The following is a 20,977-nucleotide window of genomic DNA, read 5'->3' as shown; positions in this document are numbered from 1 at the left end:
ATATCCATGTTCTCTTGAGGATAATCGCAAATGATCAGGACCCCTAGCCTTGGTCAAAACTTCCCCATGACCAAATATTTTGATCCATGACACCAAATGGCTGGATTTTGATGAAGTTTGAATGATCATTTTCCCCAGAGGATTTGATCTGTTTTTGGTGACCTCCTTCCTCTTTCTCTAGTGCCACCGACAGCCCAAGGTTTCCACTTGTACTTACGAAATATTAAGAATGGGTACATTTTAAAAGCATTGCCTTTTTTAACAGTGAAGTGGCAAAAAATATTAAAAGGGCACAAGCACTGAAAAGCACCCTAGAGGGCACTTCATCACATTTTCTCCACTGTAAGGTCATCCTAACAGACACATCAAGTTTTCTCCACCTTTGAGGGTACTTCATCATTTTACTCCCCTTGAAAGGCACCATAGAGGGGACTTAATAATGTTTACCTTACTGTAAGGGAATCCTAGAGGGCACTTCATCACAATTGCTTTACTCGAACTGCCTCCTAGAGGGTACTTCATCATGTTTTCTCCACTAGAAGGACATCCTAGAAGGCAACTAATCTCGTTAACTCCCGTTGAAAGGCATCCTAGAGTACACTTCATCATGTTTTCTACAGTAGATGGGCATCCAACCGCCAGAATGACATAGCAGAGGGAATTTTTGCTATGGTTATTTTAAACAGGGGCACTAAGGAGGATGGTTTTAGCATTGTGACTTTATGTCCTGTAGCTTTGAGTGCCAACAGAGTACTGCAGGAATAAGTCCTAAAACCAATCCTGTCCTAAAATGGTTATTATGGTTAATTTGGTTAGATGCCTTAACATTTAGTTTTAGGACATAAAATACATTTGTAAATATCCCATTCATGAATTTTGAAGCTTTTATTTGTTTAAAAAGATGCGGTTTTTTTAAATATTTACAAAAGTGGTATTAATTTGTTTAATGTTATGTTATGTGAATTAACATTCCAAGAGCACAACTTATTTGGACTGGATGAATCCTTTCTTCTGGTCAATGTGAAACACATTAGATCACCTAACATACTGCATGCTAAAGCATTAGCATATGGACTTAGTTATCTAGATAAATATGGGGAAAACCCCCTTATCATGTATCAAATAATTTGACCAATGAGCCAGATTCCCACAAAAGTATAGTAAATGCAGTCCATTGTTTACTTAATTTCACTTTACAGAGCTCCATGGTTAAAGCATTAGGAGCAGTCTTAACTTGGAACACAGCAGATTATTTTGTTTTGGCAGACAGCACACACCTTGTCAGTGACCTCATGTCTGCTTGTATGCATACAATCAAGATAGACAGCCATCTGTAGACTATGCCATATGCAACCGATTTAATTGTCGTATTCAATAAAGAGGAATATTCATTTGGGTGATAGAGCTGATAAGAGTTCCTAGGAACAGTAATCAGCACTACACTAATGACACTTTACAAAGTAAAACATGTACCCAACACAGTGGAAAATTCACAGTCACATCATCACAACGAAGAACAACAAATGAGCTGGTGAGATGAGTGCATACATGCATGAACTGGGTGAGCAAATTATTGTAACACCCAAGAGCCCCAATTCCAACAAACAGTCCCAAACGGGTTGGAATGTAAAAATAAATAATCAACGTGACATTGTGTTGCAATGTCAGATCATATATTGGAATTTAACTCTTTTGTCACCAAATCTAACCACTTCATCAAAAGGAGCAAAGAAATGCTGCTGCGCTCTACAAGTTGAAACTTTCAATCATGTTTAGAGTCTGGCAACACCCCAATTAGTGACATCATAGGAGATGTTTTTTATTTGCCACTAAATGAAAAACATCTCCTGTAACATCACTGATCAGGGTGTGGTTAGAAACAAAACATACTTACTCTTAATGTTTCAACATGTGGGGGCCAGGGTAAGTTGTTTGCTTTGTTTCAAGAAAGCCTTTGTGTTGCAAAATTTCTAGTTTGTTTTGCTTTGTTTTGTCATACATTAACCAACATCCCAAAGTTTAACCTTGATTTTACAACATTCAGCGGCTGCAGAACTCTTACACCAGCCCTATGCATGTTGATCCATGGAGTCTACTATATGAGTAGAATCCTATAGAGAAAAGGGAGGAGAACTGGGATAAACAGATGAGGAGATGACTGGCAGGCGACATGCAACACATCGTGCAGAGACCGGACCAGAGGAGGAAGTGTTAAAAGGAAGTAGACTGTACCATGCTGTTTGTAGATAGGGGGTTTTCTATAGATATTATCTTTGACCAGAGTCTCTGAAGATGTGAACAGACGCAGAGGAAAGAAAACGGAAGAAGCCAACATGGGTGGGAGAGAAAGAAAGAGAGAGAATGAAGAAAAAGATGCATGAGTTAGCAGTTATTGAGGGATGAGATATTTTGAAGAAGCAAAAAGGGGGCTGCAGCATAGCTTGATTCAACATTCGTCATAAATATTATGGCACATCAGAAACATCAGCACTTTTAATATTAATCATGCAACATATTCAAAATATATCAATGTATTGTTCTTTGTTGAATTTGATGCAGAACAATTTAATAACACTCAAAGAATATTATCAGAAATCACACAGGGACCCCGGCATCCATCAGTCTACTTGTATTAGTATTTTTAAGAGATTTTCAAATGAAAACGGGCCCCATAATTGATAACATACGCATCACAACAACAGAGAAAGAGTTGAAAGCTAATGTAAGTATTGTTGCTTCAACCCTGGAGGACAGGATGTTTTTCCCTGAGGCCAATATAAACAATCTTACTGTCAGTGGACCCAGACAGACCTCTGGCAGAGATGCTTAGTAACAAACATGACTCACAATAAAACAACCCATGTGGGTCATTTCCCTGGCTTGTTTCATTGCCTGCCAGTATCTGAAACAATATCCACATAAAAAGCGACAAATACAATGACTATGAAGGCCATTAAGTGGATAATCGTTCACTGTTTTTTCCACTTAACTTGCTTCCAACATGGGAGTGTGTTTTCTATATGACTGACAGTGTAATAGTCAATGGGAACAATATGGCTCTTCTTAGCAGCCCACTGCTCCTCAGGGATGGGTTAAATGCAGAAGGGAAATTTCATGTATTTATGTATGTATCTATGTATGTGACCATTAAAGTTGATACTTATACTTATGTTGGATCAAACACATTTCCCTCTGTGAGACAGTGAAAGTAACGAATGATATACTGTTCGTCAATTCCTGTCCAAATGCAGTCTAAATTCTATACTTATTCATGCAATCTCATGTCAGATCATTGCTGTGTCTAAAATAAATGTATTTGAAATTAGCAAACAGTAGGGACACTGGGATAAAGGGTGTCCTAAATATGAAGAATACAATCAATAAGCCAAAAGCAACACTATACATCACAAACACATAGGGCCTCAGGCAAGAACTTTGCATTTACAAATTTTCCCAGATTGAAATTTCTCTTACATTTTTGTGAATGAAACTTTAGGATGGAGTGGACGTCTATTATGTCAACGATGAAATCCCACAAACAAGCAACTTCTCATGTACAAGTGGCATTCATCCAGATGAAAGAAGCTATTTTTTGTTTTGTTTTGTTAAGATGGTTTTCTCAATCAGACTTACTGAACCTCACAAAAAGTGAAAGGTTTAGGATTAGAATACAAGATCTTTCCTCACCTTCATCAGTTGAAGTTTTAACCTATCTGCACTAATCTAGAAATGTAATGTGGGTTGTACACCCAGCATCACTGTTTGGAGTTAGTGATACATCAGACTTTGGACTTTCAGCCCAAAGAGGTCAGTGCTTTTTAGCTTGGTGTTAATGTATTGGTTGTTTACCTAACCTAAACCTTAGTATCAAATCCAATTATGACGCTTCTATTTCCACAAGTGATTATTGTAAACATATCAGTGTTTTAAGTGTCACTAATGAATGCATACGCTATAGATAAAGATGTATAAAGATGTAGGAATAAAAAAGATAAAAGTGGAGCTGCAAGCAAACCTGTGCAGTTATGGCCTACCTGGTACGTGGAAATGGCGGGGAGCAGCCACGTATGTAGAAGTAGAGGAAGGGGATTTGCCATCAGAATAGGTGGATAAGCTGGGGGTACTCCGTCCACTTTCACTACCTTCATTTGGGGATGGAGTTGGGTGGGCATTGGATTAAAAAAGGCAAAAAGGAAAGGGTTTGGGGGGAAACAAAGGGGGTTGGGGGGCAAAAAGGCAGCGTTAAGATATGCACATTAATAACGCTCAAATATGAAGCTTTGTTTTTCACATTAATGCAGGTGACTTGATAACCCAGCCATTTACTGTATGTATATCTATTGTGCTGAAGCAATGTTGACTTTTTAGTAGAGAATCCTACCAGCCTTCTGATCTGTTAAGTGATGAGACACAAAAATCATCCAGTAGAATTTTGAATGCTACCAGGCTTGCATGGATAAAGTTACGCCATTTTGTCCTTCAGCCCAAATCTCTTTTTCCCCTGCGGCATTCCTCCAGATCTTCCTGGGGAGCCCTGAGCATCAGGTGAGCTTGGTGATGTAAACTTTGGATAGTATCCTGAAGTTCCCCTTAGGTGTCCTATCAACCTGTCACATCTGGAAGACTACTACGGGAAGGTATACTAGGTGTCTGAACCACCTTATGTGCCTCCTCAAATTGCAAAGCAGCAGCTACTGTTACATAGATAGACCACCCATCCTTCACCGAAACCTTATTTATATCTCCAATTCAATTTGTTTTACCCAAAGCTTCTGACTATAGAAGGGCTGGAATGAAGACCAATTAAGTTTTTGCTCACAAACAAAGTCCAAAAACTTCTCGTGATGCTTCAAAGCCGAAGCCAATGTTAGTTTTCTTTTCTCTCTCCACTTTCTCAGCTATCTATTTTGCAAGAGCCCCAAAGCTGCATCCTGTGCTTAGCTCCGCCCAAAACGATTGTGATAGGTTTAAAGCATCAGAGACAAGCCAGAGCATTTCTTTCCCCTATACCAGAATGATCATGTCTGGAGCCAGACCTTTCATTAACACGACACCGAGATAGTTCTGTCTATGCTAGATTATGAAGATCCTGATCTTGGTTGTGTGACACTTATGTGGAGATGTAAATGGCCAAAGTTTTCTTATACAACCGTTTCTTATGATATCTTACGAAAAGTGACTCCTCATTTTACTTAGTTAGTTTTAGGAAAAAACGTTGTATGCTTTACACTGAAGCTGCTGAAGTGACCACTTCAGAACTCGCCTGAAGGCTACCCAAAGCATACTATAAAACTGTCCTCAGATATGTTCAGAAACAGCAGTCAAAGAGGAGCTGCTATTGTTCTAAACAGCACTTCATTTTCATTTTATACAATAATTGGCCTTTTTGTTAAGTCCCGCCCCTTCTGGCCAATCATAATGCTGCATTAGCCAGCTCCAACCAGGGTCCAACCACTATCGGCTATGCTCCAATTTTCTTCAGGCTGGTTTTGTGGATTCAAAGCTTGTCTTGGTCAAAGGTTTTGTCTTCTATCTTTAACTTTTTTACCTGTTTTGTCTGCTGAATCAGTTTGATGACATATATCCTTTAAACGCATATTGTAGGCTCTTCTGTCTGCTTCTCTGTGAAATAGCTTTTTCCCAAAAATGTGATTATATTTATTCAGGAAGTGCAGTTAGTGACAGTGTGGGCTCTATGGTAGCTCTGATGGCTTGATGGGAGTAGCAGTGAATGGCTGGGCTTGGTAAAGTTTCAATTACCTCCCACTTAACTCCCCAAGCTAAGCTCCTGTTAGTAGTTGAACTAGCACCAGAGCGATGTATTACCTGGAAGAAATGGAGGATCCTGGAGATTTCTCATCAGTTTCAAATTTACACTATGATTATTATTATAAAGTGTAGGTGCAAAAATAAATGCCACTGAAAGAAACCCTATTGGTTTTATTTCATTGGTCCAGTTTTTTAAATGCATAAGTCTAAGTGTAACATACATTCATATTTTGCTGACTGCATGCATGTGTGTGGTGTGTATCTATGATAACAACCAGGGTCTGACCCATTTAGTTAAATCACAGGTAGGCTGGGTGATGGAGTCACTGACACCCTTAAACACTTTACAACCAGAGTTTTGAGTAAGAAACAGGGAGGGAGAGATTGAGAGTGCTAGCTGATTGAACACACACTCTTCTCCCTCAGACAGAGAGGAACCATCGGCAGCAATCTGGATGCAAGTTGATGAGATCACTGACATACACAGCAGTGCTGTTAGTGTTTGTCTAAGTGATCTCCTGCACACACACACAATCACACACACATGCCCATAAACACACACACATACACACCAAAGTGATGTGAGTGGAGGTCTAAATGTAGGGCAGATCCTCCATTAAACATCTGGAGATAAGGTAGGAAGTGATGGAGGCTTGGGGAGTTAGGAGGAAATTAGTTTTAATTCATGTAAACAGATTACACATTTGACAATAAGTGGAGGCAATTCCTTAATCATAAAACAATAAGATAATAAGAAAATATAAAAGATGGTTTGGGAATCATAATAACAAAAACAAAGCATGCATTATTCATCCATGCAAGGTCTTTTCCTAAACTCTCTCTAAATTTCCATCATGAGAAAACACATCTAAATAGAGTGTTTCTTAAGTCTTACCATCAGTAATGTATGAGGAAACTGGATATCTCTTTAAAGCATGAGCCTGTTGCCTGTTGAAAACACTTTCTTTCATGCCAATGCAACTTGCAACCAGACCCCAAATTCCTGCTCAGCCCGCTATGGCTATTTCATTCCTCCGTTCCCCCTCCTCTCTTTCATCTTCCCCATCAGAGAACTCCCGTCTAAGCCTCTCCACCCTGTCATGGAAAAACTGCCAAAACCCTGGACCGCGTGGTCATGATTTTTTGTGCAAATGTTCGAATGGAAGCTCTTGCTGCTTCCTTTTCTAGCTCTTCCTTTTAATTAGCAAGGGTCCAAGCAAGCATATGTCAGAAAAAATGTGTTCCTGCTGTAAGGGTTTGTATAGTACAAAATGACATGCCTCTGGAGGCAAAAGATCTCACCTTACATGAGAACTTCTTGATGATGTTGGAACTCTTTTAATTAGGGTCACTGCAAAATTTGAACTGCTACACTAGTCAGCACATTAGATTGGACAATACAGATGGAAAAATTGTGTTTAAAGGTAGGGCTGCTGACTTTGTAGATTACAACTGTTTTACAGTAACAATTTGACTAGCTAGTTTAGGCTAAAGCTAATTGGTGGTGCGTTCAAATTAATTTAAACTTTTTATTAAAAAAATTGAGAGTGACAGCCCAGATTGAAATGTTGGAAAGTTCAAATAATAAAAATATTTTTTAAGAGCCACACAAGATTTTCTCCAAATCAGAGTTTTTATTTTATTTGTATAGTTCAAAAAAAATCTGAATTTAGTTACAAAAACAGAATTCTTATTTTCCTCTAAAGTCTTATTTGAACTAGTGGTGTATTTTGAATTCATCTTATCCATTGGTGATGATGAACACCTGAAGTATACCAGATATACAGTCTCAGGAATGGTGCAGACTCCTCAATATATCTTAGTATTTGTCAGTGCTTTGGTCAAAGGAGCTGTTTCCAAGGAATGCGTTTGCTGATAATGTTAATTCATGTGCTTCTATCAAAACAAGACTTTGTCATCACCCTGCCTGCAAACCTCAATGGGTCTTTTTTTTATCAGCCATCAAAACACAAAGCCTGCACTATCTTTCAGATTCTATCAAGGACTTAAGCAGGCTGACACCAAAGGAATAAAGTATTGACATGACAACTAACAAGTGTTCATTCAGGAGGAAGAACAGGGTATATTAAAAGTCAAAGACAGGCAAAAAATCAGGTCAACTTGAAGAGAGAAGCACAAAAATGAACCTCCCTCCTAATGCCATATGTATCAAGGTCAAGTTAAACCATGCACGACAACAACCACGTCCACAGACACAAGTGAACAGGGCAGGCAGAATGAGAACTCTGAGTGGGCCTACTAAGGTACCAACACCACAATATTGAACAACACCATCACAAAACCTGCTATCCATTCCACTGGGGGAGGGGAAACACAGAGAAGAGAAAGACTAGTGGTGTTTTACCGTTAGGAGGAGGTAAACTGAGATGCAGGGATGTCCTAGGTTTAGGGTCAGGAAGGGGGTCCTGTTTGAACCCTGAGGGGTGAGGAAGATCAGTGGATGGGGGGGGGGAAGATGAAGCAAAAGGAAGGTGGTTGGAAAAGCCTTTCTGCAGGGGTTAAAGCGTGCAAAGGGAATGTATACAGCTCTGTTTTGTGATGTTGAATTCAGGGACGTGTGGTATTATGAATATAAGGAGTTGCATGGTTAACAAGAAATAAGGAAGATCAATCTTCATGAGTGATCAAACAGTGGTAATAGACCCAAAGGCAGCGCACATCAGGTCAGGCGTTCTATTTCCCATTATGACTCATGGGTTTATGGTGAACCGAGTGTGAGTTTCCAACATATGGTTAATTTGGTGCTTAACAACAACCCATGCCAAGAAAAGTCAGGTCAGTGTTTGTATCACAGCACTCCATTCTTCCAGATTCAAATACAGAGAGGACTGGCACTTGCACTTGTGGGAAAACCCATTTCAGTTTCATGTTTTTGATCCAAATTCCAAGGTTTTGTATGCTTCTGTTCTATTTGGGGAACTCATGGAAACCCAGCTTTTGGGGCACTGTGAACCCCCTTTCAAATAAGAGCTTTTTGGTAGATCTTCAATCTATGATGGTTTTAGTTTCTGTCTAAGGTTTGACAACAGTTATTAATACAGCAAGTCGTCCATTGTCTGTATTGGACCAGGTCTCGGTCTTAGCATGCTTTGATACCTCTGAAGTAAGGGATGTAGTTGTGCTGTTGCAGCATTGCTAGGGTGGTGGGGTTTAGGTGAAAAGACAAGCCTGCACTGCCGCCTACTGGTGTGGGCGAGTACTTGCCACTACCACAACCACTACCACCACCGATCCCTTCAGCCCCAGCAGCATACACAGGGAGGGAAGATGAATCCCTGGCCCAGGTGGACGGGTACTTAATGGCACCCGTGAGGGCTGGAGGCAAAACGTGAGAACTGGAGTCATGGGCCTGGCTGCTGTGTCTACCACCAAGGTATACCTCTGGCCCTGAATGTCCAATCAGATCACAGGAAACATGTTGAGTCGATGGCCAAAAGTGTGAAGGTATAAAGTTTCTTTATTGGTATGTTTTTTTTGTTGCAATTTTGCATTGAAAAATTAGGAATGGTACATGTGGCCCATTTACAAAAGGCCAACATCTGATCTTCAAATTTGAGGAAATAATAATAATAATAATAATAATAATAATATATTTTTGTTGTGTACAAATGAGAGGCCCATTTTCATTTTTTAAAGAAAGCCCTATCATCCTCTTCTGAAGGTAAAATAGAAGAGTAAATGACACAAGGCACTGGCATTTGTGAGATGGAGTGACACTGAAATGAATTAATATGAATAAGGGCCTCTATTTAGCAAGCATCTCTGAGTAGGAGAACACTGTGTAACACATATTTGTAACTACTTTTGTGCCTAGTGTTATCCTCTTTAACCTAGTGCCTTTATTCCCCACAATTCAATTTAAATTAGACCACAGACAGTTCGGTCATAATGAGAGTGTTTTGCTAGTAGCAGCTAATGTATCCTGGAGCCTCTAGCCTACAGCAGAGATGAGGCTGAAGCTTACTCAAGTGACATCACTTGAGGACACGTATCACACTTTACACAGCTCCCTCGGGAGACACTAAAGGCTCTATACTACTTTATATATAATGGCAGTAGTACTCCCCAACACCTAGATACATAGTTTGACCTGTAAAATTGGTGGACTTCCAATTCAAAAACATTTATTTTTCAAGCAAAGCAGGTGACTTGCTTACTTGACCTTCTGATCAGCCTAATATGCAAATGACACATTGAGAAATGTGAGATTTAAGTATTGAAATGTATTGATTTTGGCAAAATATTATTGCATAAACAACACATTCACATACCCAGCTCGTCAAATACCAACACTTGGTCAATGGCCCTAAGCTTCAAACTATGACGCTCTAGTAACCCTTCTAGCGTTAGTTCTGGATGGGTCAGAGACAGCTCGCCAATTTCCACTTGTTGCAATATGCATAGTCTAATTTGAAAATAGAATTCCATCTTCATAGGAAGTAAGGTTAAGGCTAAAAAAAAACAAGTAGCAAAAAACGTGGTTGACTTGACTGACTAACTACCTGTGTGACTAGCGAGCGACAAATGAGTGACGTTAACGACTCTTACGACTCATCTGGCAAAATGTCAACGTCCACTTTCAGTATTGTATAGGACACGAATGGTGGTCTCCTGGACCAAAGTCCTGTGTTTGTTTTCATCTTCCCTCCTTCCTACTTACATCAGTTGCTTTGAGGATCTAATACTATCGAGGATGGGTTTTCATTGAAGTTAGCTGAAAGCGCATACTGATGCTAAAGGGCTAATCTGACCGTCTGTAAGAAAGCCGAGGGGCACTGACTAACAGTCAGTATTTCACGAGATGTGAGTGGGACTGGGTTCACATAAACAGTGATAGTTTTACCCATATGATTTGGTAAATGATGAGGTTTATTTTCCATCGAATAATCGTCCAAACAACTGTAAGGAAAACATTCAAAAGTAATAATTTCAACTTGTTGCTTATTGTGTCGTGAAGCAGTGATGTCTCAAAGAGCCATCCTTTATTTTGCTTCACCAAAGGTAGTTGGGTGTTTATAGTCCTATGTCACTACAATTCCTTCTAGGGCTTTGGAGAATCTTGATAAATCATGTAAAACATAATATAAATAAAGCAATGATAGGTTCATATTCACAGTGCTTGAACATAACGTATCATACAATGAACTGCTGCATTTTTGGAAAATTTATCAGGGAGTAAAAATAGCAGACTTTTACTTGCAGTTTTCAGAACATCTGTTTGCTTTTGACAGTGTAATGTAAGGGTTTCAAATTAAATGAAGCTGTGGAGGAGCATGTCATTTAATTTCTGGTTTTGGCTATTGTCAGCAGCAGGAAGCCTTCTCAAAATATAGGAAGTGATGAATAATTCTGGATGTTTGTAGCAGATGTTTTCTCCTAAATACAGTAAGCAGCATTTTTTTCCCCAACCGTCTTCTTCCCTAACATTGTTTAAGAAGACTAAATGGATGGTAATGTGCATGTACGTGCATGTATTATTACAGGAACCATAGGTAATTTAAAATGACAGAAATTGTAACTTTTTTTCACATAACAACAGCAATATATGGATAACGGCTGTGTGTCGTGTGTTTGAGGCTGATACCTGGTCGGCTGTAATTCTGGGGGGAACGGCAGGGGGTGTACCGTCCGTAGCCCCCAAGGGAGCTGTTGGAGCTAGGGCTGGAGGGCCTCCGCTGAAGGGGTGACTTCTCCCCATCGCCCTGGACGAACACATAAAGTTAAAAAAGTCAGCGCTTACCTCACTCAATAATCACAGTATAAGACAGGAATGTGGGCATGACTCCATCTCCAATTTATTCCTAATGAGAACGATCAATCACGTTGCACAAGGGGAAGAAAAGATTGAAGAAGTATACGGCTAACATCAAGATCACGAGGTCAGGGAAGTATGCATATTGGTATGTCCAACAGCAGATCAGATTGATTCAAAACATGAATCTAGAACGTTTTTAAAGTCAGAAGTGGCTGTAATATGTATGCCAAACAGAAATGAAAGCACAAAATTGAATAGAAAATGTTCCAAATGTTGATCATTATCAGTGATGAACAGCCACCAGTGGGCTTAGAAAACTGACCGATAAACTTTCATGTTTACTTCAAAACACCTTTCACTTGTTTTATTTGACAATGTCAAATGTGAATGTCAAATATAGCACAAAGTCTTAGCTAGTAAATAATGAAATTCAACGTGATTTAACCTGAATAAAACCTGACTAATACATGGCTTACTCATGTCCATATTTAAAGGGCCCATTCACCAAAGCTACAAAAACACATTTTCTCACTTACCTCTAGTGCTATCTAACCATGCTGATTTGTGTTTTATTTGTATTTCATGACTGTTCCTGTTACTCTGGATTGTCAACAGAATGCACTATTTCTTCTCTAAAAATGTGTTAAAATGAAAATTCACAGTGAAGTGAACATAGCAACTATTTTTTATTTTTTGTAATTTAGACATTTAAATTGGACCCCTATTGTAACAGAAACCTATTGTCAAAGCTTCAGCCCTGTAATAGTATCCTGTCAGGAATAAACTGTTTTCTATGGGGAAGTCAGAGACATCTTGGTTTTTCGAATTCACAAGATGTTTTGATAGCTAGTTAGCTATGTAAGAAATGACATCCCGATTCTTAAGAGATCTGCTTCAATGCTCTGATTGTTCCATTGGCTCTCGAATATAGCTGATGTTGTACCAGAACAATTAGAAGGACTCAACAAACTTGAGATGTGGTTAATGATTGAGATGCTTTAATTGAAACAGCATCATCTGTATGGGCCATTAAAACACATATCCAACCTTTAAGGGCACTGCATTCCACTGAGAAAGCCCTTAATTCAAACATTTAGCACACACACACAGACAGGAAGGCCTCTTACACTGATAAAGGGTGTGTGATGTGCACAGTGAGACATAGTGCATCATATTACCTCAGTAGGAGTAGGAGAAAGCAGCTGGGGGGACTGCAAATGAAGAGGGGGAGAGAAGCCAATGATTAGGACAAACTCATATGTGAGGTTATATGAGTTGACCATCCACACATGAGAGTGATCAATCAATGTCAGTGAGTCAGCAAGACATGGATGGATGAGCTGAATGGAGTGCTATGAGACTGTGACTGCATTGCAAAGGAACGACTGTTTGTGAGAAAGAAACAAGCATGGCAGTGATGAATGACTGATACTGACTCTACTGTCAGAGCAGGAGGGGATAATGGAGGGATAGCAAGGTAAAAAATAAAATATACTCGAGCAGAGTACAACTTGAAAAGTACCGAGTTGATTTCCACCGCTGGATTGGAGAAGTTTAAAGTCAGAAAGAAGAAGTAAAAGACGATGTGAACCGGTCTACCTCTCCGTAGTGCCGCTCCTCAGACGGGTAGCTGACGTATGGAGAGTAGGACAACATGTCAGGCCTGTCTATGTTATAGATGGCCTTGGTCTTTGGGAGGGCTGCCAGGTCCTTGTAGTCCAGCATCTCCTCTCCTAGTTTGGCCTGGCAGCAGAGAGGAGAAGGCATCCATCATTCACACATCATGTCCTGGTATTAATGTGTTTTATTAAGCAAAGATGAATAAAAACAGAATGCTGCAGGAAAAAGCTGAACTATGTGCTGCTGCTGCCCCTGGTGGTGAGTAAATGTGGTGCACTCTTACATAGATGACTCTGCTGGGAGAGCCCGAGGCGCTGGATGCTGGGACTGAAGTTATGCTCTCAGATGAAGTCCGGGTCACCTGAAACATACACACATGCTCACATATATATTGGATATATTCATTGTTAAGGTCATGCTTTGGGTGAAAAGATATTTAGTTCTTTCCTTTAAGTAACCACTTAAGTCTCTTCAGTACTGCATGTACAGTAGTTCATTAGTTACATATTGTTTTCAGCATAAATGAATCAGCTGACTTTTTCTTTAATTACAGGTTGGATTTCTTTTTGTCTAAAAAAAGGCAGAAAAATACTATACATATATTCAAACTGCTTTTCTAGTCAATCCAAAGATATCCCATTTATAATGATAAAAAAGAGATGAAAGTGTTTAAGTATTCCTTTAAACTATACCCTAAACATAAACTATTGACATGTTTTATTATCATTGTTTGTACATTTTGCTCCCTAAAGAGCTCATTTTAATTTCGTTATATGCAAACAGCACATAAGTATGGCACAGTGATGCTATTAGTGGGCGATCAGCACCAATCACAGTTATTGTTAAAGCACACAAGTTTAAGACGGAGTGGACTTTCCTCTTCAGCACAAAATAAATATTGGCAGTTTTTATCATCTTGCATGATCATCAGTTAAGTGTCTGTCAAGTTTTGTGAGTGTCTCTCTATTCAGATACAGTTCAAACATCCTATAGATGCAGACTGACAAACATCACTCATCTACTTGCTCTTTAAATCCCACCACATGCACAGACTGATGAGCAGAACAGCCTCATCAGTCACTGAGCGCTCAGAAGTCTTTACAGCTGCTGCTCAACGTGAAGCAAATATCGAAATATGGTGCCAATAGTTATGAACAACCCATGCAGCAGATGGTTGTGGGTTGAGTGGGGTTTGGTTGGGTGGAGGGACGATCACAAGCACCAACCTGCTGCTCAGGGATGTCATTGAGCTGTATCCGGACCTGCTTCTGGGAAGGAGAGGGGTTAAGATGAGGAATGAGGATGGGAGATGTGTCTGTGAGGCTGAAGGGCTGCTGATGGAACAGCAAAACATCAGCAGCTTTCTTGTTGGCTACAGTATAATAGTACACAGTATTTTGCACCTTGGAAAACTTTTTAGTTTTCATTTAATCCCCCAGACTATGACTGTGGTTGGATAGATGCTACATGAGATCTGTTTTGAACAGACAAAGACATTCTAGACAGACAGCAGGCTCTGGCTGCTTACTGATCCCGGTTAAAACACAAGAAAGTCAGAGGTGTTTGGAAAGTTGTTTAGGAAAGTTGTAGTGCTTATCAGGGAGGTCAAAGACAACATCAGAAAGTTATTTTGCATTCTTAGCCTTCAATTTGAACTTATCTCATCTACCTACCTTCAGCTGCACAATAAAAAAAAAACGATATCTCAAATCTTCCGACATGACATCCAAGGAACAATGTTTTAAGAAATAGGGCTCTGTGGTATACGATCCATCTTATCTCTTTTGACAAGTATACAGTAGTGGCTCGGTCGTCGTTTCCACCCACCTTGCTCTTCTCTTCCTGCTTGGCTGCTTGTCTGCATGGAGGATGCCAGATAGAAGATCCTGACGACACAGAGACAAAGACAGGAACTGTCATATTGTGATTGTTTCCAACCATTCACACATTTACGTTGTCATAGGGATGACAATGGTGATTGGTTGATTGGTTGGTCCATCATTACGGTCCAGAATGAACTATCTCAGCAACTTTAAAATGAGTTCAAACATTCATCATCCTCACATAATCAATTATAATGTTAATATATCTCATTCAACCACCGGATCCTCCCCTCCAGGTGAAAAACAGATTGCTTCAGATGCTTATTTGTGCCCACTGCCATCAGACTGCATTCAATCACACACACAAAAAACGAAGAAAAATTCCAATCCATTTCCATTGTCTCCATTGGACTTGATTTGCAAATATTACACAAATATATGTACTGTATAGAATTTATTAAATTGTATTATATATTAAACTATTATACTACAACTACAACCATTGTTATTTGTACTGTACATTTACTGTTTACATTGTCATTTTGAGTCAAATTGTTTTTTTTATAGTTTCTATTTGTATTATGTAGTATGTACCTGTTTCTATTTCTGTCTGTGTGCTGCTATTACAGCAGAATCTCTCTTTTTGGGATCAATAAAAGCTTGTCTTATAACATTTTTGCGATTCCCTAAATTGTCATCTGGTACCATCTTCCACTTTCTCTTTGTTTTATGGCTAAATACCTTTGAAACTAATGAAATTCCATTTGTCTTCAGCTGTTACCTACTTTGTGTTTAGGGCTATTTATTCATTTTTAATTAGTATCATGAATTAGTTAATGTCAGCTTAACATCAGTATGTTACCATAGTCGTTGTCAAGACTGTGAACATTAGCATTCCAACATTAGCATTTAGCTCAAAATTACAGACTGCAGTCTTTTTTGTAGTTGTCGGTGGTGTTTGTGTAATATTTTTCTTGGCCACGGTTTATTAGCTTGTTCTGGTTTTCTATATAGTTACTGTAGCTAGCTTTATACAACAATTGTTTCTGCTGCTAACAAATCAATTCACCCCACCGTGACAAGTAGCCTCTCAATGACGTTGAAGTGAATCAAGTTCACATGGCAAAGTACCAGCTGCTTATTTTTGCCACTGCAGCAGCAAATTAACATCTTGATGAATTTGGCAGCATGACTCAGGCACACATGAACGAGTGCAGAATTCATTCTCAAAACGGCAAACCCAGTCCATTAAGAGTAAGGAGGTCCATGATAAAAGGGTTTAAACTGCTGTTGGTGAGAGAGAGGAAATAGAGACTAAAGACCTGCGTTGACAGTTTAGAGAGACAGGAATAAAAGAGTGAAGAGAAAGGGTACAGAGTGACAAACAAATTATGTCATCATTAGATCTTTGGCTCCTACTTTAGCTTTTCATTTTCTAACAATAGACAGTGCTTTAGGATTGAATCCTTTGTGGCCAGGCAGAAACAGAAGGCCAACCATCACTGACATTTAGAGCTACAGGTTGATAAATAACTTTCAGATAGAAAACAGTTTTGAAAGTATTTGTCTCGAGTCCCAAAAACTGACTTTACCTTGTAGGTACATTTCTTCTCCCTCTGCAAACATCTGCTCACAGCGGGCACAGCGTGCACATGTGGGGTGGTAGTGCTTCTCTCCAGCCTGTTGAGCATTAAACAAGGACAGATTATGATATTTTAGGGGGAATTGTTGGAACGGAAATAAAGTCGATAAAGTTAGGGGTCAGAATTGAAGGGCCCAGATATCGTTACTTTTGGTCCATATAAAAAACAGTTTCCTACACTTCCCATATGCAATTCGATAGCATCTTTTCATTAGGCATTCCCTAAATTTGTCATTCCTCTTTTTTTTCTTCTATTCCAGGCAGAAGTTGTCTTCTATAGATGAGGGATCCATATATTCCACACAATCAGCAACTCGCTCGATCTGCCTCTGGTTGTTTAAGAGTCATGGCAATATAATGTATCGGCACAATCTTCTCATGTACAATCGTGGCAATGAAAACAAACCAATGCAACACAGACAAAATGTGACACAACACCTGTCACTCAGAGTTCATAATGGAACATCTACCACCCACACCATGATGCAATGACATTGGTGTTTGTGGACCATGTCACACTTTAATAGAAAAGTCATATTTAATTTATTAAAAATGCTGATGAGGAATAAATAATTAGCCCTGGTCATGATTCTTTGATTCTAATTAGCATTACTTGATCGAAGTGACACCATCTACAAATGACAACAAAGAAGAGGTTGTGTTTTCTTATTTAACCACAGAGTGGAGCACTGGTGCTGGGTAAGGACCCCTACAGTTGCATTCAGTGCAGAGAAAGATGCAAGAGTAACACAAGTGTGATTTGAGTATGAATAATGTACTTGTGACTGAGCATTATTCATCACAAGCAAGGGGGGAGGCGGGTTGGTCTGTGTGATATAAAGAGGGGTCCAAGTGGTCCTCTGAGACCTAAACTGGGCCCCGAGCTGTTAGTGTTCGTTCTGTTCTATTGGGAACTCGTTGGGCCTATTCAGATTTGGGCTGACTGTCCCTCGGCTCCTCTGGATCAAGTTTCTTTTTTTTGAAAAGTTAGTAAGTGTATGTATGCAAGTTGTTGAGTTTGGGTAGGTTTTCAATGTGTCCATATCATCTTGGGTCAAGCACTTTGGACCCATGAAGAGCTCTACAACTGGGAGCAACTATCAGAGCAGTTAAGCTGTTTAAGTAACTTGTTCAAGGGCACCTCAGTAGAAGTATCTATGGCTTTTCTTGACTAGATATTCCGATCTGGTTCAGGGATAGAAAATGCAAATCTTAAATCCAAACCCGAATATTCTCACCAAAACCACCTCCTTTCAAACAAGTCATTCAGTCTCAAAATAATCCAAATACTATTCCACCTGTCCAGTTGTGATTTTCTCAATGCTAGTGTCTTAGAAACATGAAGAACTGACCAATGAGCAGGAGTCCAGGTATTATTGGGAGAAAAACAAAGGTCAGGTGCTTGAAAATTGGCAGCATGTTGTTGATGCCATGCTAAAAGCTCATATTTTAACTGAACTGAAACAGATAAGATAGACAAACAACTTGATAAAACAGGAAGGTGACTTAAAAGGCCAGAACTGGATTGAAATTCAAACATTGGAAGCATGAGAATGCCGCAGAAAAAGGAAGCACTGCAATCTAATCCTTCCTCTGTCAGAATCCAAGGCTGCATGAGGGGAAAATGATCCTATTCAATGTCCTGCGGGACTGTTTAGTCAAGGAAGAGGAGCGGTTGAGGGGGGTCGAACTCTAAAGCTGATCTTTGGAAGGTTTACTTAGGAAAGGCAACCCTGGCTGACCAGCTGTAGCTGGATGTGGTCTGTGGCTGAGCCTCAGAGTTAAGGATTTTTAAAGCAGCTGTGGTAAAGCTGGGAGAGATCATGGCAGGTGGTGAAAGAGCAGTTTACCCATTTACATACAGACCATTTGCTTCCTCAAAATGACCCTTTTTCTAATGACCTGTCCATACCCTTATTGCAGAAACAGCCAGGAGAGAGGTGATCCATTTAGAAGATTGGAATGGATTTTGATCAGTCGGACATGGCTACAGCACAAACAGAGAGAAAACCACTGATGCTTTTTGTGGTCAGTATTTCATCAAGTCAAGTGTAGATACATCAAACTGTGTTTGGGACATTTACTACTCTGAAATAAATATGGCAAATGTACTTGTATAGCGTTTTCTAGTCCTACGACCACTCATAGTTCTTTACCACTGCATGTCATCATTCACCCATTCACACCTGCCCATCAGCGACCTGCATACAATCATCTTTGTCCGGCATTGTTGTTTTCTCAAAGATAGCAAAGACATTGAACCTCAGGGCAGCGCTATCTTGGGTGTTGAATTTTACATATCGCCTGCCTCAAAGTTCAATAAGCTTAAACTTTGACCACATTTGTCAGTGAACTGTCAAAGTGCAGCCAATGAGTTTACTGCTGTCTGTAACACAAGATAACGTGACCAGTGATTGACGATGCCTCAAACCTTTCTTAATAGAAGGGTTCTTACTAAACTTATTTTCAAAGGACAACCATTTCCAGTGCATCCTGAAAACTGTGTTAAACTTAAACACAGTCTTTACTTGGCTTGTTGTTTAAATTCCCTGGCACTCGCTGCTGTTGTTAACTTTTGGTGAACACGCCTCATACTGCTTATCCAGTGCAGATGGCCTAACAGTTTATCCATGGAAAGATACATCACAACACCCACTCACACTTGACTGACAGGTGATTTCTGCATAGTAATAAATAAGAGCACAGCCACAACGATGAGCTGCTGGGCAACAAAGATGTTAGCACAAACAGTTCCATTCAACCTCTGCCAGCTCTAGCTATTGTCTCCATATGTCCACACTAAGCACACTCTTTGATCTCAACCAAACGGCATGACATTTGTATGCTCAGTCTTTCTGTTGTTGTTTCAGAGTGCAACACAGCACAGTTGGAGCGACAGGATATGGTTTCTATACTGATATATACGGACTTGATTTAAAAATAACAAAGGATACCAAGGAGCTGGGTTCTGTATTTATGAAGCACGCTAGAATCTCTAAGAGGAATAACAATGTAGAAAGTTTGAAAGTTTTTATTAGATAGCATGTAGAATTATCTTTAATATCTTACAATAGTAACCTGAAACCTTCCTTTCAACCTCTTGAGGAATGAGGTGGTGAAAGGAGAACAGTCGTAAGGAAAAACTTGTCTTGAGCAATAAAAAAACACAAGACCACTCCCTACAACCGAACCACACAAAGACAAACAAACACACACACACACACACACACACACACACACACACACACACACACACACACACACACACACACACACACACACACACACACACACACACACATTCACACACTTTATAGGAACAGGTGCTTTTAATCCAGCTTGACGGTCTTCTGCTCCAGATACTATAGGACCAAACAGTTAGGTATTCACATGATGGTGTGACACAATACTGTAGGAAATGGAAGTGGATGATGTCATCGACACACAAACACACACACCAATGTTCTAATGTCCCCATTGCTCTCAAGACACTGGAAACTGATAGGTGTTTATGAAAGGAGAGCACGGAGAGACCGCCATGTGAGGAGAGAGAAGAGAGAATGTGAGAGACAGGGGTTGTTGTTTGTCCCCATAATGCTGCTCTGTTGTCCCAAGGTCACAGCAGGAGCTTCCAAGACCCCCAGTGTAAAAGCTTTCTTCTCCTCCTCCTCCTCCTCCTCTCATTCCTCTCTCTGCCAAAGGAGAGTATCCCATGTCCCATCCCATCATCACCGCAGAACAACAGACCGCTTCACTAGAACCACATTCCCCTGCACTGATTTCTACCTGCCTCTCAAATGGACTCTTTCTCATCCAACCCTGTCAATCTCTCTCTCCCTCATTTCTATTGTTCATGTTCTACTGTCTTTTCTTAACCACTCTGCTTGCAGGCTAGGTTGCATGACAATGTGATGATTGTGAGTGAAAAATGTTTTATTAGAAAAATATGTCCACATAACTCCTATTAAATATTTCATGTTGATAGTCTTTATGCATAAGAAGTTTTCTTTAGGCCTTTTTATGCAGTTTGCTGCAGAACAGACTGGCCTTTAACAGTATTATAATAGTTTGTTCACAATGATACTGAATTTTCAATAAATGGACACTATAGTTATAAAGCCATCAAACAAAATGGAAGGCTGTCTTTCACCTGGTAATTCATTCATTCATCTGTGTATTCTATTCAATTCACCTATTCATGAATCATATCATATTTTATCTTTTCACCTATTTCTTATATTTCTCTTTCCAAACCACACCTGTTCATACACCTAGAGAGATTGTTTAAGATGTTTTTGAGGGACAAAGTGGAAGTTGAACTATAAACTACATGCTAACAGCTACCAC

The 20,977-nt window shown here is 39.7% G+C and overlaps 1 protein-coding gene across 1 annotated transcript in view; it reads right to left on the bottom strand.

Moving 5' to 3' along the window:
• The window catches only part of ablim2 (actin binding LIM protein family, member 2), a 60,668-nt gene that overhangs the window by 11,057 nt on the left and 28,634 nt on the right, over nt 1-20,977 (bottom strand). Inside the window, exons 7-16 of the mRNA XM_054601110.1 lie at nt 16,581-16,668; nt 14,993-15,051; nt 14,392-14,433; nt 13,449-13,526; nt 13,145-13,288; nt 12,724-12,756; nt 11,375-11,492; nt 8,887-9,177; nt 4,035-4,142; nt 2,233-2,286 (exon numbers count right to left, since the gene is read on the bottom strand). Coding sequence (XP_054457085.1) covers nt 2,233-2,286; nt 4,035-4,142; nt 8,887-9,177; nt 11,375-11,492; nt 12,724-12,756; nt 13,145-13,288; nt 13,449-13,526; nt 14,392-14,433; nt 14,993-15,051; nt 16,581-16,668 — 1,015 coding nt within the window. The remainder of the gene's footprint in view (nt 1-2,232; nt 2,287-4,034; nt 4,143-8,886; nt 9,178-11,374; nt 11,493-12,723; nt 12,757-13,144; nt 13,289-13,448; nt 13,527-14,391; nt 14,434-14,992; nt 15,052-16,580; nt 16,669-20,977) is intronic.

This window comes from Anoplopoma fimbria, chromosome 7 (assembly GCF_027596085.1).
Source record: "Anoplopoma fimbria isolate UVic2021 breed Golden Eagle Sablefish chromosome 7, Afim_UVic_2022, whole genome shotgun sequence".
NCBI classification, from domain to species: Eukaryota; Metazoa; Chordata; class Actinopteri; order Perciformes; family Anoplopomatidae; genus Anoplopoma; species Anoplopoma fimbria.
This window is presented reverse-complemented; position numbering and strand designations above follow the sequence as displayed.